Below are 27,665 nucleotides of genomic sequence, written 5' to 3'. Positions count from 1 at the left end.
GCCGTATTCTTGTGGGCTTGGATTTTACGGATTTCACTGTGCACCCCAAATGACATGTCTACTTTATTCTTTTGGGTCGGTACTATTACGGAGATACCAAATTTGTATAGGTTTTATAATGTTTTCATACATTTAAAAAAATTAAAACCTCCTGTACAAAATTTTTTTGGAGGATTTTGCCATCTTCTGGCGCTAATAACTTTTGTGTACAGAGCTGTGGGTGGTGTTGTTTTTGCGGATTTTGATGATGTTACCAATGTTATCATTTTTATGACTGTACAACCTTTTGATCACTTTTTATAGAATTTAAAAAAAAATTTTAAATGGCAAAAAAGTGTCATTTTCGGCTTTGGGCGCGATTTTCCGTTACGGGGTTAAACACAGTGAAAAAACGTTATCATATTTTGATAGATCGGGCATTTCCGACGCGGAAATACCTAATATGTTTATGATTTTTACTGTTTATTTATATTTATATCAATTCTAGGGAAAGGGGGATGATTTGAATTTTTAGGTTTTTTTATTATAATTTTTTTATTTTAACTTTTTTTTTATTTTTATTTTTACTATTTTTCAGACTCCCTAGGGCAGTGGTAGCAAACCTATGGCACTGGTGCCAGAAGTGGCACTCGGAACCATTTCTGTGGGCACTCAGACCATTGGCCCAGGACAGAGTTCACCAAATATGACCAAATCCATCAAACCTTTCTGCATTCCCAGGCAACTTAAGAGATGCTGCTCTCAATGCTACTTTAAAGTGACACTTCATTGGCTGTTTGGAACTGCAGGAAAAGTGAGAAGGTTTTGTGGAAGAACAGGAAGCAATAAGTTACTTCTTAAAACCCATGTTGGCACTTCACGTTAAATAAGTGGATTTAGCTTGTAGTTTGAGCACTCTGTCTCCAAAAGGTTCACCATCACTGCCCTAGGGTACTTTAACCCTAGGGTGTCTGTACGATCCTATCATGTACTGCCATACTACAGTATGGCAGTATATGGGGATTTTACTACTCATACATTACAATGTGCTGACAGCACATTGTAATGAATGGGTTAACCCAAAGTAGCTTCGGGTCTTCGTGAGACCCGAAGCTACCATGGCGACGGATCGCCGCTCCCCGATGATGTCACGGGGAGCAACGATCCATGGAAAGATGGCGGCGCCCGCACGGCGCTGTCTTTTTGAAGCCGCCGGCACCTTTGCCGGCGGCGATCAGCGGTAAAACACCCGCGATCAGTGCCGGCACCGATCGCGGGTGTTACCGATAAGCCTTTGCTTACTATTACTATTGCGTACTATTACGTCACATGTCGGTAAGGGGTTAAAGGCCGGCTGTTCCCATCATTCCCTATTGGATCTTTGTGCTCATTAGCCTTATAGAAAGCTTCCTATGCGTTCCTTGCTGTTATTTCCATTCCTGTTCCTCGTTGATCTTCTGTTGTGACCTCGGACCTGACCTCTGACCTCTGCATCTCTGCCGCCTGCCCTGACTGCCTGCCTGTGCCTGACCACAAGCCTGAACGCTGATTCTGTACCTTGACCTTGGCTGCCACCGCTGGCTAGTGGCACCGGTGGAATGACATGGTGGCACCCTGCCGTAAGACCATTCCGCTTTGCGGTGGGCTCTGGTGAAGACCAGGTGCCACTTAGACTCTGGTCCCAGGTGTCAGCTAGTACCACCCCCCCACGATGGTCCAGTGGGTTCACTGACCCCGAGCCCTGACACATGTTAAGGAGTAAACTTTCTTAACAGTGGGTGTTCTCCCCATTTTTATAAGCTGCTTTTCTAAAAGAAAATCCATCTTAAAAAATGTTTGGTGTTTTAATTTGTTTGTATTTTAAGAAGATATTTGAATGCAGGAGGTGCTGTTAAATTAATTCCCTTGTGTAGCCACCAAAATAATTTTTTTATATAATATTGCACATTCAATCAAAATTAATCTGCTTAGTGGTATTTTGAGAATGGCAATGGACCATGGTTTTAGGGGCCATTGAGGGATCAGTGTGGGCAATATAATAAAACATTTCCCTATTTTATTATTTGTAGTTCGCCTGTATCTCCTAAACACCAATCCCAATTATTAAAGTGTAAATTCATACAGAGAAAAATCATATAGCTCCAAATAACATGGACATAAACGATAATTAGGAGCACCCACTAACTGGATAGTGTCAGGGAGTTAACCCTATCTACCTTGCAATTTTGGGACTCTACTCTTCCAGGAAGCAAACTAAATCACGTAAGAAATCTGATCCTAGGTATAAAACCTATAAAAAGACTGATATGGGATAAAGGTAGCAGGGTACCCAGTTGATTGAAGGCAACTGTACCATCAAAAAATGTTCCTGTCCAAAGTTATAAGATTTCATAAAAAATAATTGCAGTCTATTGCTCCAGGATGGAAGAGGGGGGTACCCACATTCAACAACTCTACTGTTACCTGCAAAGCTCCATGGACAACCCCTGCCCCATACCCCATGCCTACTGCAAATCACTACATTCTTTGACAAAAGGAGAAGGTACTGTAGTATGGAAGGGGGTTATGTCCCTTATTTTGTAGAAGAATTCAAATAAAGAAAAATCATTGTAGGAAATGCTTCTGGTATAGCAAAAACCAATGAGGAACAGTCCCAGTGAGAGGCTTGTTCCCACAAACATTCCTGTTGTGGTGATGTAGCTCTTACTTTTTAAAATTTTTAGGTAATTTATAGTAAGAACAGGTTCATTGGATTTGATTCTACTCTAGTGTTCAGCACTTACTTCTTTGATGTTTTATATATACCTCTACATAAACATTCATTCATTTATACATTAAGTATAGTGGCAAGAAAAGGTTCAATATATCCAAATAGAAAACAACTTAGGTAGGACTACTGGTACCGGCAAAACCTGGAGTTGCAAATATCTGTATTGTCACAGCCAGTTGCACAACTCCTTCCTGACTAAGAAAACCATTTTCTTTCTCAATGGGTCAAAGAGATGTGTTCCTCCGGATGATCCGTAGAAATAGTGGCATAACTACGATGCAACTGTTTGCAGGAACCAGCCATCGGCCGGGGCTGTTCCCCGGTTATTGCTGCTACACAGAAGCATTTCCTACAGGAATTCACTAAGTGTCTTTCGTGTTACCTACTCTTGGTCTCCATCTGGATATACTGTTTATGGTGCCTCAACTATTTTCATTTCATTTCAGTTGTACATATTTTCAGTACATTATTAATATATTTATATGTTGTACTATTTTCCTACCAAACTAATTTTTTTTTACTGTATTATGTTCAGTTGATTTTACACCTTAGAGAGCATGTGGGTTACTCCCACTTAGTTGACCAGTGAAGTTTGTAAATAGAGAAAATCTACTCACTGTATATGTGATATTGTGCCAGTGATTCTTTTATCTATATTTTCCAAAGAAAAATAATATCTGTCATAATAACACAAACATAATCCATAATTTGTAGCAACTAGTAGCAGGATAGGGTCAGGATTTAGCCCTTTCCAACTACCTGATCCTATTTATAAACATTCAAGTCTGGTTATCCAACATGGATTTCGTTTGAAGCTGGATTTGTTTGCCTATTTGTACCAATATACTTGGAGCCAAGGTTTCCATTGCTCACGATACTAGAATCACATGTCCTCAACGTTCGTTTTTCTATTTCTCAAGTCTGGTATGGGATCGGAGGTAACAGCCCCTTTCGGTGACATCACAAGCCAGGAGGTGGAAGCTATAAACCACCTGGGCATAAACTATTGGGCAGCACACACCACACTTGCCAGTCATTTGGGGAATTCCTTGTCACATGGAGAGGCTGTCCGAATCACATCTGGTGAAACCCCACGGCGTGACTAAGTCTACTATTCATTAGTAAGCTTCATTTAACTTTATCCTTTTTATTTTTAACTGTTTGTTATTTACGACTGGATCACAATAAAGACTAAAAACCTGTGAGGTGTTACAATAGAGTCTTTTATTAGTCTGATTATTGCCATCCTGTTGTAAAAAAAATTATGTCCCTTTATATATCAATCTGTTGTTTTAAAGGTTTTTTTTTTAAATATCCTTTGATGATCACTACCTAGTGTGTATAAAATGTAAATTTTCTGTTTCATGCATAACATCATGTCTGACTAAGAGAACTATTCTCGAAAGCTCACCATCAAATATACTCAGTTAGCCTCGAAAAGGTATCTCCCAATTTCTTAAATTTTCTTCTGCTCTCTGTGGCTGACATGGTACAAATCTACACTACTTTTCTCTAATATGACAGTTTCCTAGTAAGGAGGATAGGTAGGAATAAATAGCAAAATAGCCAATGTGATTTTTACTTGGATGTGATTTATCTGGAAGTAGACACATTTGATGGTCAATCTATATAGAACCCTTCTATGGGTACAGAGGTGCACCATGATAATTAGTGTATCATCTTTATCATAGCAGACGGCTACTAACAAAAATGGGAAAAAACACACCAAATTCATTAAATGTTAAGAGCTTATTAAAATCATGAACATCTCCAAATTGTTGAAGGTCTAGTAATTCTATTGGGAGAATCCAACACTCAGACCAATCGTTGAATTACATTGCTTGTAGTCTTCCAGTGACAGATTGTATGTTAGACAAGACACAAGGGATGGAACCTAAAAATATAAATATGTATCGACTGTCATATTTTGGAAAATTTCTAAAATGGGTTATGTTGGCTGTGAGCTGCTGTTGCTCATGAGCCAGTCAGGAAAAAATATGTAGAACGACGACCATTTGGACCAAGTAACTTATTCACGAAACATGACTTGAACCTTTTACGTTTTGGGAGCACCTTCTGGATATTTTACCAAACTTGGGCAAGTCAACATTTTTGGGACTGGTTTATTATTGTTGCTTGAAAATCTGATACACTCAATTCCTTGTTCCTTCTAAAAATCTAAAACAAAAAAATGTATAAGTCATGGGCCAGCCACTGTAGAGAGTCCATATCAATGTATCTAAGTGCTAATTGAACAGAAAAGGTCTAAGAAGATAACTTATCTTTGGCTGTAGGATCACATGATGTGACCTTTTTAAACTCTGGGATCCATGCAGTCTTTGTTTCTCATCTGCGAGTCTTTCCAAGTAAACCACCCCATTTGCCTGGTGCCAACTCTCCAGTTTTCAGGTTCTAACCTTCAATCTTCAGGTAAATTTATTCAATGTGTCAGTGATCTTACAGTACATAACCCTTTAACTCTGGTGGTCCAGCTGGTTGTTGTATTTTCCTGGTTTTTGTTCAAATCTGTTCATTAAATTTAAATTGCCAGTCTACTCAGTTCTTAAGTTTTCATGTTCAATTTTTGGTACAAATTGGCCCACAGAAGATGCCAACGTATTAAGGATGACAGTCCTGTGATAGTCCTTGTGCTAGCAACTGAGCCTTTTGTTTTCCCAATTTCTGACCCTTGCTTGTTTTCAGACTGTAATCTTGCCTTTTGATTCTGTACTCTGGTGACAACCCCATCCTGTTTCTTGGATTGTGTCTGAATCTGTACTCCCTCATTTCTGGCCTATATTTTGTATTTTACTCCAATGTTGCTCTGTTTTTGACTATCCTTTGTCTGTGACAGTCAACTGCTTAGGTGACACCTTTGGTCCAGACTCTCCGGCTCATAACACTTTTTTTCCAAACATAGCAGATGCCCTTTACAGAGTAAAAATTCTTCTTTAGATTTATTCAATCATAAAGTATATTCATACACATTGATAGTATTTTCCTTTACCTAATATTTTTATTTAAAAAAAAAAAGTAACCTAGTCATTTCACATCATTTTTAACAACTTGTTACTGTAAAAGTGAAGATAAGTCCTTTCCTCAGAAGCCACAGTTACTTTCAAAAATGTTTTCAATACAAAATACAAAGAAATACAAAAAAAAAATCATAACACAAAACATCAAAATGAAAATAAAATTACCAAAAGGAAAAATAAAGTCTCTTGAATATCCTGGCCTTTGAGTGACAGACTACAAAAAACATCCAAGAATCACCTAGTTATCTTAAAATACACATGTAATTTAATACATTTTGCAGTAGAAAATGCTGAACACAAACACATAATTGTGGTGAAAAAGTGAACAAGAGCTTCAAAATACTATGCAAATGGAGGATTTGATTGGTTAACCCCTTAAGGACACAGGTTTTTTTTGCTCATTTCTCGCTCTCCACTTTCACAAGTCCATAACTTTTTCATTTTTCCGTGTACAGAGCTGTGTGAGGGTATATTTTGTGCGTAACAAATTTTACTTTCCCTTAATGTTATTTATGTTAACATGCCGTGTATTGGGAAGCTGGAAAAAAATTCCTAATGTGGAAAAATTTAAAATAAAGCGCATGTGCTTGTGGGCTCAGATTTTACGACTTTCAATCAAATAACAACTCTACTTTATTCCTTGGTTCGGTTTGATCGCGGTGATACCAAATTTATAAAGGTTTTATTGTGTTTTAATACATTTTTAAAAATTAAAAGAATGTGTACAAAAAAGAAAAAAGCTGGGGGAGGTGTTATTTTTTGCAAAATGAGCCGACGTTTTCATTGCTACCATTTTGAGGTCTGTGCGACATTTTGATCACTTTTTATTCCATTTTATATGTGATATAAAATGGTGTAAAAGTCGCATTTCGGACATTTGGGCGCCATTTCCCGTCTTGGAGGTCACCGCCGTTAATAACCGTTGTTATATTTTGATAGATTGGGCATTTTGGGACGCGGCGATACCTATGTGTTTGTGTTATTTACTGTTTATTATGTTTTATATCAGTTCTAGGGAAAGGGGGGTGATTTGAATTTTTAATATTTTATTAATTTTTTACATTTTTTTTAACTTTTTTTTTCTTTTTTTTCACAATTTCTTAGAACATCTAGCGTACATTAACCCTAGATGGTCAGATTGTTCCTACAATATACTGCAATATGTCCGGGGTAGCGACAATCGGAACGCGGCGCTGTCTTTTAGGTGCCGCCGGCAACATCAGAAGGGTTCATTGCCATGGTCAGTGCTTGCGGTGCTTAGTGGGGGGGGGGGGAGTTTGCTGCAATATGCAACAACCCCCACTCTTGTATGAAGAGGGCTCAGCCCGTAAGTCCTCTTCATACATTCCCTGCACCTCTGTGCCATAGACCTACGGCGCAGAGCGTTAAGGGGTTAAGAAAGTAGTGTGGAATCGTTGGTCCTCGATCTTCACTTCCCAGGCCTAGAGTTGCACAATGTATGGAAACTTCCATACTGTCTGCGATTCTGGAAACAGAGAGTCTTTTCGTATTACTACATTGAACTGTTTTGTATAAAGCGTAAAATCTATAAAATTTTATTTAATTTGTAAAAATGTAGAGCTACATCATTCACATGAGACACCAAATAAATTAAACATTTATTGTATTTCAACATTACCAGGGCAACCCCTAAAATCCTTTAAAAAACTTTTTTAAACTTGACATAAACAGTCATAAATTAAAGTCTTTCCTGTAAAAATGAAAGCACCAGGAAAGTCTGGTGTTCAATAAACAGGTTAAAGAGCAAGGGTTACAATGGGCACCCCAGTCTAGTGCCATTACTTAGCTCAAATTTCTCACTAGAGAAACCCACACCAGATACAAAGGCAGATGGTGCATTATACAGTCGCATAACCAATTGAATAAAAGTTTCTGGTAGGCCTACATGTGCCATCACCTCCCTGATAAAGTCCCAGGGTACTCTGTCAAAGGCCTTTTCGGCATCAATTGACAGAAGTACACTGGGAGATACTGAAATATTTGCGATCTGAATTAAGTTGATGTTACGTCTAATAGAATCTCTTGTTTGTTTATGTAGCCAAAGCCTAACTGATCTAAATGTATTATGAATTCTATTGCCAATTTTATATCCTCAATTTATATCCTAATTGAGAAGCGATATTGGTCGATAATTTTTTCAGTGGGTCCTGTCCTTTCCTGCCTCTGGGATTGTTATTATTGTTGCTTTCAGCATTTCTTTTAAACAATTCTCCACCTTCTTTGAAATTATTGAAGAGATTGGTAAGTGGTTTAGCAAGGGTATTTGCAAACTAAATATAGAATTCATTGAGGATACCATCAGAGCCTTTTTTAAGTTTTTTATCACCATGTTTATCTCTTCTATACTAAAACTTGTTTATTTAATAGCTCAGCTTTCCCTCTGTTAAGTTTAGGGAGGTGCAGCGGCGCAAGGTAACTGTTAATTCGTCCCACGTCTGGTTTCCGAAAGCCTTCTTATTTTTCCAAATTGTAGAGGCCTGAGTAGAAATCCGCAAATACTTCAAGAACCCAGCGACAGCTCCGTGTGCACGCCCGCCCGGCGCAAAACTTTGATGCCAGCTGCTGCTGTTGCAGATCTGGCACTGGCATGAAGAAAGAAGAGTTGCTGCCCACAGAGCTGTCGTGGACCTGCAGCAAACATGAATATAGAAGGAGCTGCCCGGGCTATCAGAATGGTGAGTACTCAGTATATGTTTTTGTATATACCCGAGTATAAGCCGAGTGGGGAATTTTCAGCACAAAAATTGTGCTGAAAAACTCGGCTTATACTCGAGTATATACAGTTTTCATTAAATAATGTAGTTTATAGTTGTATACGGGCTTTATTTAAGGTATCCAAGTTTTGGACATCCCTAGTCTCTTTATGTGTTTTTTCTAAGGCTTCAATTTTTTTAATAAGCCATTCATGGTTGTCGCTTTTCCACTTTCTACTGTTTAGTCTCTGAAAAATCCCATGGTAGCTTTATGACTGCATCATAGAAGTGAATTTCACAGGTCTCTCTCTGTACTATCAAATATTTCCTTGACCTGTGTTCCGATTTCTTTATGATGTAGGTTGAGTAATCTTGTTTTCTTTCTCCATCTAGGTCTAATTTTCCGGATCTGGTTTATGTAGAAGGAGAGTTTTATTGGGGCATGGTCAGTCCAGACCACTGGTAGTATTGATGCTTCCTTAATACTAGATTATTAGTTAATTTATGTCAACAAGGAAGTAATCAATATGAGAGTAGCTATCGTGGAGCTATTGGCTATTTGAAAGTGTAAAAAATAATATATGTAAGAGTTACTACTATTTGGATTGAAGTGATGGTGCCAGTATTCCATCATTTTTAATTTATTTCAGTTTCTTCTTGTCTGTTTTGATATCAGTATTTTATTTTATGCTGTGGTAATACTGTTAGAAATTGACTTTACATGACATGATTACATTTATTCTAACAACACTTTTATCTTTTAGGTGAATTATGAACAATGGGAACCAAACATTCGTAAGAACCTTCATCCTTCTAGGTCTTTCTAACACTCCTGGATTGCAGTTAATATTATTTCTGTTGTTCCTTCTCATGTACACGACCACACTGTCTGGTAACCTTCTACTGATCATTATGGTGAGACTTCATAGCAGTCTCCAGACTCCTATGTACTTCTTCCTTAGTAATCTTGCATGTATTGATATTTGCTTCTCTAGCACCATTGTGCCTAAACTTCTTGCTGATACAATATCTTACGATAAGGAAATCTCTTTTTTGGGATGTGCGACACAAATGTATTTCCACTTGGCTCTAGGTGCTACGGAATGTCTAATATTGGCTGTCATGGCCTATGACAGATACATAGCTATATGTAAGCCTCTGCAGTATAACACTATCATAGACAAGAAGCTTTGCCTATATTTGGCTGCAGGATCATGGACTGTGAGCTTTTTGATTTCTGTGGTCCACGCAGCCTTCACCTTCCAGTTACCTTATTGCAAGTCCAACCAAATAAACCACTATTTCTGTGAGATGCCACCACTCTTCCGGCTTTCATGTAAAGATACTTGGCTTAACGAAATCGCTGTATACATCTGTGGTGGACTTATTGCACTTTGTTCATTCATTTTGACACTTTTGTCCTATGTTCATATAATTTCCACCATACTACATATCCGCTGCACGAAAGGAAGACAAAAAGCTTTCTCTACATGTGGGTCACACCTTACGGTTGTCTCCCTCTACTTTGGAACCATTATGTTCATGTATTTACGTCCACATTCACTTTACTCCCCAAATCGGGATCGTGTGGTTTCCATCCTCTATACAGTAGTGACTCCAATGTTGAACCCCATTATTTACAGTGTAAGAAATAAGGACTTTACTGGAACCATCAAAAAGACTATGGGGTCAATCCATCATGCTTTGTGCACCAGTTTTTTGGTTGTACAAGACTTGAAAAAGTAGCACTTCTTGGCGCACCATGTGGAATGTGCGATTTTTGACCCTTGTTTTTTTAAAAAAAACATGCTCGGCAGGGAACAAGGCGTGCCACCAGTCCTGGGATGCCTTGGCAGCCAAATTTATCCTAAAAGTTGCCGAATAACTGGCACAGGTTATAGCTGTCAACATTAGCCCTGATTCCAGCATGAGAGTGTCACTAAAATGTCAGGGTTTACTGATAACTTATACAAGGTGCACAAAATGAGTCATCATTGGCACCTTTGAGCATTATTCAATGTCATTGATGTGCCTTTCTTATGGTGTGATCAAAATGACCACTATACGTTATGAAATGTTGACCAACTCTATCTCTTTCTTACATTTCCCAAAATGGTCCTCAGGCCATATTTTTATATGCCAATTTCATTCTACTAAACTTCATTTATCTTAACCTTATTGTTCATAGTTGTCAGCTAGAAAGGATCACAATGGTTAGGCTTTAATCTAACATGAAACATGGTTCCTCAAAAACTCAAGAAAATGAGGCATCCAGTTGTGGCCTCATGAACTGAACTGAATTCCAGGTCTACTGAGAATTATGGTGGCAACTGAGGACGAGGTGAAGTTCCGACCTGCTATATAGGACATCCATGGCATGACTTGTTCTACATTTACATTCTTAAATAATCCATGTATCTTGATAAGGGACAAGCTGTCATATCCTGTCATACTGTATATGTACACAAATTGCCGTAAGCCACTATTCAAATCGATGACCTATTTTTAGTAAGTTGCTCTTTGGTTATTTTTCTACCTACTCCTTAGTTCTCTTACTCTTAGTTCTCTTAGAGATTTACTCTCTAGTGCCCATTTAAGATCCCTGGTTAGATGGCCACTGTTTCAGCCCAAGACCACCACAAAAAGAGTCTACTTAGAATATTGGTTACTGAAAATAATCCTGAATGCTAATTGCCAGCTCTACTAGAGATGATCAAAATGATTCGGACAAAGAGGAAGTCTATCTGAATTTATGGAAAATTTGTGTTGAATGCAAATGTCCTGCCAAAATCCTGTTGTGAAATGAATTTATCCCAAAACTGAAGGCTGAAATGAAAAGCCTGAGAGCACTACATCACATGTCAAGATGTGCTGGGAGACAATCCAAAGTGACCCCTTCTCTGTGAGATCACTGGCTGTAACAGTGTCTATTAAAGGGGTTCTCCAGTGACATACAAGTTAGCTTCTATCTACAGGATGAATAGGGCAGCCGACGTGTGCATGACCACCTGCTCTCTTCATCTTGCACTAGGACAGGTGGTACATTGGACATGCATTCTCCTGTTCCCGTGGGGGTTCCATCACTGAGATGTCTACCAATCATCAAGTTAAAGGGCACCTACCACCACAAATCTACCTACCCTAGATTGGGTGGTAGGTGGATCAATGGGACTTGAGGATAGCCCTTTTAAGGGCTAATCCTCACGTCCCCGCACTTTTTTGATAACTTTTATTAGATGTATATTCAAATTTACTTATGCGGCTACTGGGGCGTGGAGTAGCCGCATCTGAGATTACACGAGGCGGCTACTCCACGCCCCGGTAGCCACTTTACCCCTCCTACTCACCCATCTTCGGCGCGCAGCTCCGCGCCTGTTTCGGAGCAGTGAAGATGGGTGAGTAGGAGGGGTAAAGTGGCTACCGGGGCGTGGAGTAGCCGCCTCGTGTAATCTCAGATGCGGCTACTCCACGCCCCAGTAGCCGCATAAGTAAATTTGAATATACATCTAATAAAAGTTATCAAAAAAGTGCGGGGACGTGAGGATTAGCCCTTAAAAGGGCTATCCTCACGTCCCATTGATCCACCTACCACCCAATCTACCTTTATAGGTAGATTTGTGGTGGTAGGTGCCCTTTAACCCCTTGTATGTCATTAAAGAACCCATTCAAGACTTACCTCTGTTATTTCCCCATTTTTATACTGACTCTGTTAGGAGAAGGCAATGTAGGCATGTGGAGCACAAGCTGTAGGGTCAGTGGAAGAAACGGAAGGATTGTTGCTTGTGATTATTGTAAACTGGTACCTCATTTATTATTTCTCATCTGGCAGTATGCATTTGTAAGTGTAAATACAGTATATTGGGGATCACTTTACCCTCACTTTGTGCAAAACACATAATCTGACAGTATCTATATTTTTGTAGAAATTTAATAAATAGGGCTTCAACTTACTTCACCTCAGTATGTAATTGCTCATGGAGGTACAGTATATTAACCATCCCTCTCACTCTCATAACAAAATACAATGAATCTACCAGTTTTTAATCACCTTAAGAAATATTCTATACTGGGATCACTCAGTTGTTGCAAAACACAGTGCATACCCTGGCAGTTCCAAATTGTTCATAGAAATACAATAAATTGGCATTTACCTTGCCCTCACTTTATACAATATACAGTGCATACCGTGGCAGTTCCAAATTGTTCATAGAAATGCAACAAATTGGTACATTGCCCTCACTTTATACAATATACAGTACATACTTGGCAGTTCGTGACTGTTCATTAATATACAGTATATTGAGGTTCACCCCCCCCCTCAGTTATGGCAAAATACAGTCACATACTCCAAGTTCCTGATTGAATTTGGAAATGCAGTATATTGTGTTAAACAATGATTTTAAAAAAGAACCTTTCAAGCACTCCAGGAATATTGTAAAAAGTGGAAAAAAAACTTTTATTTAGGCATTAAAATTGGTGTACATCCAGGTGAAAAAACCTACGTGTTTCGAGACCATGACTAAGAGCAGAATGTGATTGCTCGAGACGCATAGGTCCACCTACTTTTTTCACTTGGATGTACACCAATTTTAATGACTAAATAGAAGTTTTTTCCACTTTTTACAATATTCCTGGAGTGCTTGAAAGGTTCTTTATTTAACACCGATACCGGTGAGGTTTTTCCCTGCACTGTGACACACTCCTCTCCTTCTGTGCACTGCATCCATGGACATGAAGATACAGAATTGAAAGAGCTGACTATTTCTTCTTTCTATTATATTGGGCTACAGCATTGCCTAAGTTATTGTAGAATACAGTGCATAATCTGCATAATAATTTATTGTTTGTGGAAATACAGTATATTGGGTTCCACTGACCCCTTAGTTATTACAAAATATAGTTCATAATATGCCAGCATCTTATTGTTGCTGGAAATACAGTATATTAAGGGTCCTACTCCCCTTTGGCTACTTTGAAATACACTGCTTCATATTTCTGGGTTTAAATCAAAATTAAATATATTTTGAGTTCAGCTTCCTCTTGGCTAGAGTGACTTGGATGATGATTTGAATCAGCGTCCTTTGGTCTTTCTGGTTGGTTCTCTACCACTCTGCTATGTGACCTGATTAATTGATACCTGTCTTTTTGTTATTGGTGTTTCTGCATTACTTGCTGGGTTTTTAGGTCTCAGCTGTGTTAATCAGGAGTAGTCGGCCTCCATTTAAGGTTAGTTTTGTCATTCAGTATTTGCTGGGTATTGTTGTATCTGCAGCTTATCCCTGGCTCTGTTCTGTAGGAACATCTATGCTTACTATGTAACTTATTACTTTGACTGTGGTGACAGTGATTCTGAAGTTTGTCTGTTCTCTTGTATTCACTCACCACCTTCCTGTCTGATCCCCTTTTTCTTTGCTTATTTTCGAGTGAATTCCTTGTGGACCTGCTGTGGTTACCTGTTATTCCTTTCCTCCCTATTGCCCTCCTTTCTGTATACAGTATTGATTGTGTGTTTGTGTGCATGCTGCAACTGCTAATTCGCAAAGTTTTACTTGCAGCAATCTTTTTGTTAGGGGGGCCCAAATTTAGTACACCTGATCCAGTATCCTTTTAGTCCTTTTCCATAATTTCTTGCTAAGTTTTCTTGCTCAGAGAGAGAAAAGTTGTTAGGTTTGGAGCTAGTACAGGCAAGCAAACCATAGGCAGGCAGGGGCTAGCTTAACCATAGAGTAAGGGACAGTTTTCCCTTCCCCGTTCCCCTAGTTCTTGGTGCTCTCTCTACACTTTATCCTGCAAAGTATAAACTGAAACAGTGACATCCACTGGATTACATGCCTTTGTATAATTGTTGCACAGTATACATTTAGGTAAATTCAATGGGGCAGATTTACTTACCCGGCCCATTCGCGATCCAGCAGCGCATTCTCTGCGGTGGATTCGGGTCTTCTGGTGATTCACTAAGGCAGTTCCTCCGCCGGAGTTCACGATCCTTTACTTGGTGAAGGTAAGTGCGTGTCCCACGACACTTTTTTTTTAAAAATGCGTTTTTTCTGAATTAGTCGGGTTTTCGTTCGGCCACGCCCTCCAATTTCCGTCGCATGCATCCCGGCGCCGATGCACCACAATCAGATTGCGTGCGCCAAAAACCCGGGGCAATACAGGTAAAATCGGTGCAAATCGGAATATATTTGGGTAACAAGTCGGGAAAATGTGAATCGGGCCCTTAGTAAATGACCCCCAATATGTCATACAGGCATACTTTGGGGTCCTCCAAATGGAAAGAACATGGCAAAACCATTGATAATGTAAAACAAACAAATAAACTCTGGTAGTGATCACAGCATGTCATCAGATAAATTCTGAAATGTAAGTGGTTTGATACAGGCCGCACAATAAAACTGGGAAGAATAACAGAAGGAGTATTTCAGTCCCGAAAAACTGGAGTCTGAGGAATGTTGCTGATCTGCTAAGATGTGTATGGAGAGCAGTAAAGGAGATCTACCAGTGGTCTGATGTAAGCAATGCCTGGGTAACATAAATGTGAAGGAAATAAATCTAAACACGAGACATTTCATATTCCTCGGGAGCAGATGACCCGAAGACTACTCTCCTGGACTTACTGGAGCACCAGCTGTAAACCAACAAATGATAAAGCATCCAGAGTATCAGAAGTGTGTTTACTTTCCTTGGCCAACCAAGTGAAATTTAGACCTTCGGGGCTATGTTTACTGTTTATCTTTTATCGTTCTTTTCAAAATGTGTTTTTATGTAGTTATTATGTTGGTTTTATGTTATCTTTTACTGTTATTTACTGAGATCTATTTTATTTCCATCTACAAACTTGAGGAAGCAGACCGATAGTCCTGGTACAGAACGTCACTCATTTGGGAAAGTATGAAGAGGTGGCCATTCTGTGTCAAACTCCTAAGTGTTCAGTTCTTTATTCTCCTCATGTGCCAGTTCAACAGTCAAAGCTTCCCCCAGCCAGCTTGATCTGTGGGAACCCATTCATCTCATCATCCCATTAGATGGCCATCTCAAAAGAACACTGCATAAGGCAGGATGTCACAGGCAGATGATATTCCATGAGGACCCCAGTTAGACCCCAAAAGTTTCACTTTTGGAAAAAAAATTGGTGAACCAACAGCAACGAAATATGCTCATCACTACTTTGCTTTCAGATGGTTAATCCTGGGTCCCAGCCTGGAAGTAATCAGCTGACCAAATACTGACACGCTTCATGGAGAAACAGTTGCTTGACGTACAATATGTACTGATTGTGTAACATAAAATTAAAATATTAAAATGTAAAAAAAAATCAAAATGCCTAGATTAAAGCTTTTGATAACTTGTTTAACTAATAAAGATATTGTCACATGTAATCTCAATTTGACCAAATGTAAGTGACCACACTTCTGCTCACCCATTTTGGCCCAAGATCTTAGGTTCCACCTAATGACTTAAAATACTGAAAAATATTGAAAAAATTTCCCAATGACCTGTCATTTATAAAACATTAATGAGCTGGTGGACGTGGGCAGCTATGGAAGTCTGAAGACGTGTCTGTACAGCACCTCGCTGTTCACCCCAAACCCTTTTGTATCCTCCATCCAGCTATGGGAAACCCCACCAAGAGTGAATGTATTTCTCAATGCACCAGGGATGTGGCAAACCCTGCTGGCACATCAATTTTCTACTTTGTAAGTCTATTCTATAGTGGATGTCAATTATTTGAACAGCCGTTCCAGCTCACCAGCTAGTTTGCGCTTGGTCCACCAAAAAACTTATTTAGTATATTCTGTATATAGACACGATTTTCTCTAAAATGAGAGATTATTTTTGCAAAATGGTATCTTTGTCAAGCTTGTGCAAAAATTAGCATTCAATAGTATTTTTATTTCTGGAGTGATTGAATGGTTTTTTCCACAAACTAAAATTAGGAACTATCCGCGGGATAAAGCCTAACTTGCTGATCAGTTGGGGTCTCAGTCCTAAGACCGCCACAGATCGTGAGAACAAGGAGTCCACCAGACCCCTCATTGCTCCGTCAGAGTAATGGAGCACATGGCCGCTCATGACCGTTCTGCTCCATTAATCTCTATGGGGCTGACGGAAATTGCCGATCTCCGTCAGCTCCAAAGAGATTAATTGAGTAAAAAGGTCGACCGTCTGCTCCATTAGTCTGATGGAGGGATGAGGAGTTCTTGTGTTCTGTGGAGGTCTCAGCACTGACACCCCCACTGATGAGCAAGTTAGGCCCTATCCCGTGGATAGGGTCTGATTGTAGTTCATAGGAAAAACCCTTTAAGGAGTTTCTATAAACTCCATTTAAGTGATGCAAAATCCCAATTGTAATAATGCTAAACGTCTCAAACAATGTAAACATATTGTAATTGTGCTGGGAGAGTAAAAAACATAAAACCATAATGATCCTATTAAATTTAATTAAAATAAATATACTTCTGTCTGATAGCAAGACCTCTGGGGATCTTCGAGGTATATTTATTAAGTATTATTTTAGCGCAATTGTCATATGTTATTGTGTTTGCTGATTGCCACTGATACTGATACATACTGTATAGGTTAAGAATGCAACCTTTAGTACAACGTAATAGTAAGTATGATTGCGGTACCATTTGTCATCTACAACTATATCTTAAATATCCATATGTATTTGACCTCAGACACCTCATCCCAAAAAAACGCAGTCTAGATAGAAATTTATGGCCATTGTTCTGAGAATTCATGGACAATATGGGGATTTTGTTACAGGAACATTCCAGTGAGTTCATTGAATAATTCATAGTGCAGGGTTTGAAGGAGCAGGACTCATTTTCATTGTATTTCTAGAACATTACTAGAACCTGAAGATCTAGTCCTTGCTTCAGGACCTAACAATGCAGAGGGGTTCCTTTAATAGCTTTGTGGAAAACATATAAATCATTTTATCAGAGGTATCTGAGTCTAAGGAGAGACAAAAAGAAAAAGGAAAGAACCTTTTTTAATTGAGTGTGGCTAGGAATAGTCTGAAATTCATGACTTCTTATTTTTACCACATTTCAGACACTTCAGTTCTGCTTTTGTAGACTTCTATACATGAAGCCATCTAGTAGCTCTATAAAAAGTCACTGTAAGGGAAGGAGAATTCAATTTCACTACAAAAGAGAATCTTTGAAAACATTGGGGGGGTGGGGGTGGCATTCATAAATGGCTTTCCGACATTATTTTTTTCTTTACTTGTTGCGCCTGGTGTGTCATATTTTGTTCCTTTTCCAACATTCACTCCTGGTTACCCAATTAAGGGACGCAGCTTGGGAAAACTAACCCTTTTCCTTCACTTCTAGGATCCCGACATATTTTTTTGGGCACAATTTGCGTCACACACTTAGACCCACAAAAAGCAAGTCGAACAAGTCCTATTTCAGCTTTATTAATGTAGAGTTAGTTCAGACCCTTTTTGGCTGTTCACCAATTTATTGTGCCTCAATCTAACATAAGAGTCTAACTTAATGCGCAGTTCATGCACCAAAAACAAGAAACCTCCCTATCGGTTCCTAATTATTCTTGAACATTATTGTTCATTTCAAAAATGCAATCAAATCACTTTTCTGTTTACGAATTGCGTAAAATTCCCAACTTTTCACTTAGAACTGATTTTTAGAAACAACATTATGGATAGAACTAAGTAACTTTGTCAAATATAAGTAAAATAGTATATTTTTGTAGTGAAATGTACAGGTTATACTATACTTTTCTTTTCTACCCTAATATTTCAGCCCTAGATTTTCTACCCTAGATATTTTATTTATATTACTGTATGGCAGTATATGGGGATTTTCCTAATTATTCATTACAATGTGCAAATCACACATTGTAATGAATGGGTTAAAACCAGACAGCCTCGGGTCTTGGTAAGACCTGAGACTGTCATGGCAACTGATCACAACTCCCCCCCCCCCCCGGTAACCTCATAGGGGGTGGGAATTGAATCGAATCCTGATTTAAATGCCTCTGACAGCTGATGCATTGTGTGGAATGATGGATCATACCAATGGTAGGCAGCTTGCTTGATCATTTTCATCTCACATTCCATAGTTGTATATTTCATGCAGATTTTTTCCGGAAAAAAAAAACCGGAAATTCAACTAACTGGAATAAATGGTTCCCAATTATACTGTGAAATCTTTTCTCCTATACAGAAAGGAAGGCAGTCTCATATGTGCAGAAGATGGCTCACATTTCAGAAGAAGATGGGACGTTGTTATGTCGGAAACAATTTGATGCACATTTGACAGTTACGTTGCAATCTTCTACCTACTGATGTCCATATATTTACTTTTCAAACATTAATCCAGGAAGCAAATTAAAAATATTATGGAGATTTTGAATCAAACAATGGTGAGGACCTTTATCCTTCAAGGACTTTCGAACAATCCTATGATGCAACCTGCCTTGTTTCTTACTTTATTCTTGATGTATTTGGTGACATTATCTGGAAATTTTCTTATAATCATTGTGGTTAGGCTTAGTTCTTCTCTCCAGACCCCCATGTACTTCTTCCTCAGCAATCTTGCAGTTGTGGATATCTGCTTCTCCACCACCATTGTACCCAACCTTCTTAAAAATACAATATCTCAGGATCGGACAATTTCATTCTTGGGTTGTGCTACACAGATGTACTTTAATTTGGGTCTGGGGGCTACGGAGTGTTTGACGTTGGCCGTCATGGCCTATGATAGATACGTTGCCATCTGTAAGCCTTTACATTATCACAACATCATTGACAAGAGGCGACGTCTAATGTTGGCAGCCGCATCATGGACAGTGAGTTTTTTTTTCTCTGTGATCCATGCACTTCTGACCTTCCGGTTGTCCTATTGCAAGTCCAACCAAGTGAACCACTATTTCTGTGAGATGCCACCACTCCTTCGTCTATCCTGTACAGATACTTTGGTCAATGAACTTATAATCTACATCACCGCTGTGCTGTTCACTCTTAGCTCTTTTCTGTTGACACTGTTATCCTATATTCATATAATTTCAAGCATATTAAAAATCCAACTCTCCAAAGGAAGACTGAAAATTTTCTCAACATGTTCCTCCCATCTCACAGTGGTCTCTCTCTACTATGGGACAGTGATGTGCATGTACATGATTCCAAGGTCCAAGCACTTGCCGGGTCAGGACAGAGTGGTGTCTATCCTCTACACTGTAGTCACGCCCATGTTGAATCCCATTATTTATAGTGTAAGAAATTCAGACTTTAAAGAATGTGTGATAAAAATCTTTAAAAAACAAGTCTGACATGTTTATTGAAATAACATTTGCTTCTAATAAACTTTGAGAAAGTTCTAAGATAATAAAGGATCCTCACTTTCAGTTATGTCTATAGGTCTATTTTTGTTTTTCCGGTAGTGTAACGTATTCCTCCATAGGGTAGCTGAAAATTATAATGCAAGAAATATTCATGCAACCACATCTCAAAATAAAAGAGCAAAGTGGGGAAAATAAGTATTTGGTGAAGTTTGTAATTTTTTTTTTTACAGTCGGTACACTTAAAATGTAGCACTGTACTACAGAAACCTTAGTTTGCAGTTACTGAGGTCAGACTTTTACTCCAGTTCTTGACCAACTTTGGCAAATTGCACCAGGGTCATAGTTCATTCCACCATACAGATCTTATCCAGATCTTTCATGTTTTGGAGATGTTACTGGGCAACACTGAATTTGAGCTCTCTCTGAGGATTTTGGATTGGGTTTAGATCTGAAGACTGGATACTCCACTCCAGGACTTTGAAATGTTTCCTCCTTAGTTGCCCTGGCCCAACAACCCATCTTCAATGCTCTTAGTGAGGGATGGAGGCATTTAGTCAAAATCTTATGATACATGGCCTCATCCATTCACATGGCAATCAATACAATACAGTCGTCTTGTCTCCTTTCCTTAAAAGCACCCCCAGTATGAGTTGGGTTGTACTCATCCTTCTTCTTCCTTGGTTTGTACTCATCCTTCTTCTCCTTTGGTTTTTACTCATCCTTCTTCTTCCTTTAACTATGACAAATGAAGTTGATACCAAAGCTAAAAAAATATACTTATCTATAATTAAATAAACAAAATCATACACATCCCAAAATTCCCAATTTATCATTATTTGAAAATTATTATATTAAAAACATGAGAGAAAAAAACTTTCTGTCTGAATTCCCTGAGATGTGTGGTTGAACCGCAAACTGCGGTTGCATTAAATTCTAAAAGTTGCTGTTACAGCACAGTTTGCTGGCCCCTTAAATTCTGTAAGGTACTGTTACAGTATAGTTTGCAGATAAAATACAAGTCTTAGACCTATTTGCCCCAGTGTTACTTCACACTTTTTACAGTTTTAAAACTATTTGTATCTCTGTTAACTTACACTACTTCTCTTAACACACATATAAAATGGAAAATAAACACAGTTCAAAACATATATAATTGTGAGTCCTTATAAATCACAGCTTGAGGTTCTAGAGTAGTAATGAGCTGCCACATCCCCTGGAAACCAGAATCCGATGAATGTATATAATAAAATACAACAGAATATGAAAAAAATACCAGGAATTTCCAGGATGCGCTGCTCAGCGGGTAGAATGGGTGTATTTTCAAAGTAGACAATAAAATGGACAACGCATTTCGGAGGACGGACAGATCCCTACACAAGGTCTACATGATAGTGATAAACACTATAAAAGACATATAAATACATGTAAATATATATATATATATATATATATATATATATATATATATATATATATATTATATGAATACATAAGACTGTCCAGATAAAATCAGTGTGTGTAAAATAACATTTTATAAATAGTGATAAATAAATCAATAAAACATGAAAAACTTATTTCATTCAATATAAGAAACTTAATTAATTCAGTATGACAAATGTTAACCCTTTATAAAGAGAATATACCTATACTGTATATATTGACCCTATGTCTATTGGCCTAAAAAGTTTCTTTAAATGTAGAGGGGTTAGAATACTATTCCTATAGGTCAGTGGTGGCGAACCTATGGCGCGGGTGCCAGAGGTGACACTGAGAGCCCTTTCTGTGGGCACCCGGATCATCGCCCCAGCACCAGGCAGGACTCATAGAATCTTTCTGCAATTCCAAGCAACTTAAAAGATGCTGATTTCAGCCATATATTTAACCCCTTAAGGACGGAGGGTTTTCCGGCTCATTTCTCACTCTCCAACTTCAAAAATCCATAACTTTTTCATTTTTCCGTGTACAGACCTGTGTGAGGGCTTATTTTGTGCGTAACAAATTTTACTTTCCCGTAATGTTATTTATTTTAACATGCCGTGTACTGCGAAGCTGAAAAAAAAATTCCAAATGTGGAAAAATTGAAAAAAAAACGCACTTCACATCACGTTCTTGTGGGCTCAGTTTTTACTACTTTCACTCTTCGCTCCAAATAATACACCTACTTTATTCTTTGGTTCGGTGCGATCGCGGTGAATTTATATAGGTTTTATTGTGTTTTAATACATTTTCAAAAATTAAACGAATGTGTACAAAAAAGAAAAACATTTTTTTGCCATCTTCTGACGCTAATAACTTTTTCATACTTTGGCGCACGGAGCTAGGGGAAGGGGTCATTTTTTGCGAAATGAGGCGACGTTTTCATTGCTTCCATTTTGAGGTCTGTGCGACATTTTGATCATTTTTTATTTCATTTTTTATGTTATGTAAAAAGGTGTAAAAGTCGCATTTCGGACATTTGGGCGCCATTTCTCGCCTCGGAGGTCACCGCCGCCTGTAACCGTTTTTATATTTATATCGGGCATTTTGGGACGCGGTGATACCTAATATGTTTGTGATTTTTACTGTTTATTATGTTTTATATCCGTTCTAGGGAAAGGGGGGTGATTTGAACTTTTAATATTTTATTAATTTTTTTTATTTTTTAAACTTTTTTTTTATTTATTTTTTTCACTATCTTTTAGACCATCTAGGGTACATTAACCCTAGATGGTCAGATCGCTCCTACCATATACTGCAATACTTCTGTATTGCAATATATGGCATTTTTGTAGCACATTCATTACAATGAGCCACTGGCTCATTGTAACGAATCTGCAGCTGCCAGATAGCCTTGTGTCAAAAGAAGACACGAGGCTACCATGGCAACCGATCGCCACCCCCCGTTCGGGGGCGTGGTGATCGGAAAAAAGATGGCGGCGTCTTTTAAACGCCGCCGGCGACTTTGCCGGCGGCGTTGAAGGGGTTAATAGCCGCGATCGGTGCAAGCACCGACCGCGGTTATTAGCGGTGGGGGTTTTGTGCAATATGCAAAAACCCCCACCTTTGTATGAAGAGGACTCAGCCCGTGAGCCCTCTTCATACATCCCTTATACCTCTGCGCCGTAGAGCTACGGCGCAGAGCGTTAAGGGGTTAAGTGATACTTACTTTGCTACTTGGGTATGTAGGAAGAGGGAGAATGAGTAAACAGGGATGAATTATCTTTGGAGGAACTTCTACTGTCCCCACAATTCTCTGTGTACAAAGGGACACTGGAAAGAAGCTAAAATGATGCAAATTTTCCATCTTGTTCTCAGGAGGCCAATATGATTGAACGGTGTTGAAGAACAGGGAGCAATAAGTTACTGAATTTTTGGTTGGCACCTCACAATAAATAAGGGGGGTTTGGGGTTGCAGTTTGGGCACTCGGCTGCTAAAACGTTCGCCATCACTGCTATAGGTGAATCCTGTATATATGTAAACCATGTGTCAATAGCATTGAAATATTGTGGATGAATGACAATATGGAGAAGTTACTGTGTAACTGACAGTTAAAAATAAACTAGGTAGCCTGTCAAGATCACTGGTTACTGAAAGTGATACACGTGCAGCAGGCCACTGACCACGGCATCCAAATCATTAGACAACTTTAGCAAAATGCCACAATTTATTAAAACATAACTTTTAATACAGATAGATAAAAGGCGACCACCTTCAAGTCCGTGGTCCAATTCAACCACAATTCGTAAAAGAGAACACCTAGTGAACAAACAAACAATCACATACACGGACAAAAATAGCCGTACAATAACCAATATTTACAAAAACAGCATGAGAGAGGGCCACATGTATTAGTGCAGATATGCCAGTGTTGGGAAGAAAAGGTTGGATCTCACCCGTCTTCGTCCAGAATTGGCCGCAGTAGGGACTGTTCCGTCCAGTGATGACCTATTATACCCTACTGTATCTGTTAGCCTGGTCCCCCTTGTGTTGCTCCCAGCCCTTACAAGGGCGGTCCCAAGACTGCCCCTATACAGACTGTTATGCCCTTACTCTAAGCTGCATAAGTCCATTAACTCCCTACGCGTTTCGTGCACCGGTCCTTGTGCACTCCTCAGGGGAATCTAAAGTAGGTTATACTTGTGCTGGTATGCTTGCTGCGCCACGATGGGCTGCATAAGTATGCGCTAAATAGTGCTAAGACTTTCTCCAAGGCGGGCAGTGGCTCGTCCAAGGCTACTACAAGAGGTGCAAGCATACACCTAGTCACTAGGTTGAAAGCACGGCGTCGGCGCCAGTTTACTGCGCATGCGCCAAATATATCTGTTCCGGCTCCGCCCGACAATTCTTTTACGAATTGTGGTTGAATTGGACCACGGACTTGAAGGTGGTCGCTAGAGATGAGCGAACATACTCGTCCGAGCTTGATGCTCGATCGAGCATTAGCGTACTCGTAACTGCTCGTTGCTCGGACGAATACTTCGCTGCTCGAGAAAATAGCAGCTCCCGCCGTTTTGCTTTTTGGCGGCCAGAAACAGAGCCAATCACAAGCCAGGAGACTCTGCACTCCACCCACGTAGATAGCAGTGGTTGGCTGGCCAGATCAGGTGACCCTGGGATAGACTAGCCGTTGCCCGCGCTGCTCGGATCATTCTCTGTCTGGATGCCGCTAGGGAGAGAGCTGCTGCTGGTCAGGGAAAGCGTTAGGGTGTTCTATTAGAATAGTGTTAGGCAGGAGTGATTCTACAAGAACCCAACAGCCCTTCTTAGGGCTACAATAACGTTATACTTTTTTTTTTAATTTGCTTGTGGCTGGGCTTGCTGGCAGCTAGTACCATATTGTGAGGAATTTACAGGGGGACTTGCTACCGTTGTGTTTAACTCTTAGTGACACACATATCCACCTCAAACACCAAAGTGGGAAAATTTATTAGGGGTTTGATTTCAATTAGGCACAGTCTGCCAGTTTCTTTTTATTTTACGTTTATTTTTTTAATAACTCAGTGTCATCTCATCTTGCATAGTAGTGTGCTTTCATACTTGGCTAGAAAATAGCCATAGGAGAATCCAAACGGCTTACTTACGCCTACAGTAGCGTTATATATATTTGATTTCTGGTTGATCTGCTGGTGGCTGTACTTGCTGCAGTGCATCTACTAGCAAATTGTGAGCAATTTGGAGTGAGACTTGCGACCGCTGTGTTTTGCGCTTAGTGACGCACATATCCATCGCAAAGACCGAAGTGGGAAAATTTATTAGGGCCCGGGGTTGTATTTCAATTAGGCACAGTCTGCCATTTCCTTTTTTATTTTACGTTTATTTTTTTAATAACTCAGCGTCATCTCATCTGGCATAGTAGTGTGCTTTCATACTTGGCTAGAAAATAGCCATAGGAGAATCCAAACGGCTTACTTACGCCTACAGTAGCGTTATATATATTTGATTTCTGGTTGATCTGCTGGTGGCTGTAGTTGTTGCAGTGCATCTACTAGCAAATTGTGAGCAATTTGGAGTGAGACTTGCGACCGCTGTGTTTTGCGCTTAGTGACGCACATATCCATCGCAAAGACCGAAGTGGGAAAATTTATTAGGGCCCGGGGTTGTATTTCAATTAGGCACAGTCTGCCATTTCCTTTTTTATTTTACGTTTATTTTTTTAATAACTCAGCGTCATCTCATCTGGCATAGTAGTGTGCTTTAATACTTGGCTAGAAAATAGCCATAGGAGAATCCAAACGGCTTACTTACGCCTACAGTAGCGTTATATATATTTGATTTCTGGTTGATCTGCTGGTGGCTGTAGTTGTTGCAGTGCATCTACTAGCAAATTGTGAGCAATTTGGAGTGAGACTTGCGACCGCTGTGTTTTGCGCTTAGTGATGCACATATCCATCGCAAAGACCGAAGTGGGAAAATTTATTAGGGCCCGGGGTTGTATTTCAATTAGGCACAGTCTGCCATTTCCTTTTTTATTTTACGTTTATTTTTTTCATAACTCAGCGTCATCTCATCTGGCATAGTAGTGTGCTTTCATACTTGGCTATAAAATAGCCATAGGAGAATCCAAACGGCTTACTTACGCCTACAGTGGCGTTATATATATTTGATTTCTGGTTGATCTGCTGGTGGCTGTACTTGCTGCAGTGCATCTACTAGCAAATTGTGAGCAATTTGGAGTGAGACTTGCGACCGCTGTGTTTTGCGCTTAGTGACGCACATATCCATCGCAAAGACCGAAGTGGGAAAATTTATTAGGGCCCGGGGTTGTATTTCAATTAGGCACAGTCTGCCATTTCCTTTTTTATTTTACGTTTATTTTTTCATAACTCAGCGTCATCTCATCTGGCATAGTAGTGTGCTTTCATACTTGGCTAGAAAATAGCCATAGGAGAATCCAAACGGCTTACTTACGTCTACAGTAGCGTTATATATATTTGATTTCTGGTTGATCTGCTGGTGGCTGTACTTGCTGCAGTGCATCTACTAGCAAATTGTGAGCAATCTGGAGTGAGACTTACAACCACTGTGTTTTGCGCTTAGTGACGCACATATCCATCGCAAAGACCGAAGTGGGAAAATTTATTAGGGCCCGGGGTTATATTTCAATTAGGCACAGTCTGCCATTTCCTTTTTTATTTTACGTTTATTTTTTTCATAACTCAGCGTCATCTCATCTGGCATAGCAGTGTGCTTTCATACTTGGCTAGAAAATAGCCATAGCAATAGGATAGCATCGTTTGGTTTTAAAAACTAAAAAACACAAAAAAAAACAAAAAAAAGTAAAAAAAAAAAATACAAGTTATAACTCTCATTTTCAAAATGTTTAACCCGAGGGCTAGGGGTAGAGGACGAGGGCGGGGACGTGGGCGTCCAACTACTGCAGGGGTCAGAGGCTGTGGTCCTGGGCGGGGTGAGACACCACCTGCTTATGAGGGAGCAGGGGAACGCCGCAGAGCTACACTCCCTAGGTTCATGTCTGAAGTTACTGGGACTCGTGGTAGAGCACTGTTGAGGCCAGAACAGTGCGAACAGGTGATGTCGTGGATTACCGACAATGCTTCGAGCAATTTGTCCACCAGTCAGTCTTCCACGCAGTCCACCCATGTCACCGAAATCGGCACTCCTCCAGCTCCTGCACCTCAGCCTCCTCCCCCCCAGTCTGCCCCCTCCCAGGAAAATTTGGCATTTGAACCGGCATACTCTGAGGAACTGTTTTCTGGACCCTTCCCACAGTCACAAACCACTTGTCCGGTTGCTGCTGAGCAATTTTCCGATGCCCAGGTTTTCCACCAGTCGCAGTCTGTGGGTGATGATGACCTTCTTGACGTAGTGGAAGAAGTGTGTAAAGAGGTGTCCGACGATGAGGAGACACGGTTGTCAGACAGTGGGGAAGTTGTTGTCAGGGCAGGAAGTCCGAGGGGGGAGCAGACTGAGGGATCAGAGGATGATGAGGTGACAGACCCAAGCTGGGTTGAGAGGCCGGGTGAACACAGTGCTTCTGAGACGGAGGAGAGTCCTTGACCAGAACAGGTTGGAAGAGGTTTTGGGGCGCCAGACGGACAGGCAGGGCCAGACCTGGTGCATCAGCGCCAAATGTGTCAACTAGTGAAGCTCCTGCGGCGAGGGCTAGATTATCAGAAGTCTGGAGGTTCTTTAAGGAAACACCGGATGACTGACGGACTGTGGTGTGCAACATTTGCCAAACCAGGATCAGCAGGGGTTCCACCACTAATAGCTTAACTACCACCAGTATGCGCAGGCATATGAATGCTAAACACCCCACTCAGTGGCAACAAGCCCGTTCACCTCCGGCCGTGCACACCACTGCTCCTTCCCCTGTGTCAGCTGATAGTCAGCCCCCTGCCCAGGACCCTGCC

General features: G+C 39.9%; 2 protein-coding genes across 2 annotated transcripts; both read left to right on the top strand.

Annotated features, from left to right (window-relative positions):
• The first annotated feature begins 9,244 nt into the window (after positions 1 to 9,244).
• On the top strand, positions 9,245 to 10,244 carry LOC140070059 (olfactory receptor 5AR1-like). Its single transcript, XM_072116387.1, has one exon. The coding sequence runs from the start codon at positions 9,270 to 9,272 to the stop codon at positions 10,242 to 10,244; it is 975 nt and encodes a 324-aa protein (XP_071972488.1). The 5' UTR covers positions 9,245 to 9,269.
• An 8,646-nt stretch (positions 10,245 to 18,890) lies between these two features.
• On the top strand, positions 18,891 to 19,799 carry LOC140070058 (olfactory receptor 1f45-like). The gene has a single exon (XM_072116385.1). The coding sequence runs from the start codon at positions 18,891 to 18,893 to the stop codon at positions 19,797 to 19,799; it is 909 nt and encodes a 302-aa protein (XP_071972486.1).
• Positions 19,800 to 27,665: the final 7,866 nt, after the last annotated feature.

The sequence above is a fragment of the Engystomops pustulosus genome, chromosome 7 (assembly GCF_040894005.1).
Source record: "Engystomops pustulosus chromosome 7, aEngPut4.maternal, whole genome shotgun sequence".
NCBI lineage: Eukaryota > Metazoa > Chordata > Amphibia > Anura > Leptodactylidae > Engystomops > Engystomops pustulosus.
Note: the sequence above shows the minus strand (reverse complement) of the source record. Positions and strands in the feature narration are given on the sequence as shown.

Bases quoted from the DNA above. Each gene is read 5' to 3' on its own strand.
- LOC140070059 (XM_072116387.1), top strand. From the start codon at position 9,270: ATGAACAATGGGAACCAAACATTCGTAAGAACCTTCATCCTTCTAGGT.
- LOC140070058 (XM_072116385.1), top strand. From the start codon at position 18,891: ATGGTGAGGACCTTTATCCTTCAAGGACTTTCGAACAATCCTATGATG.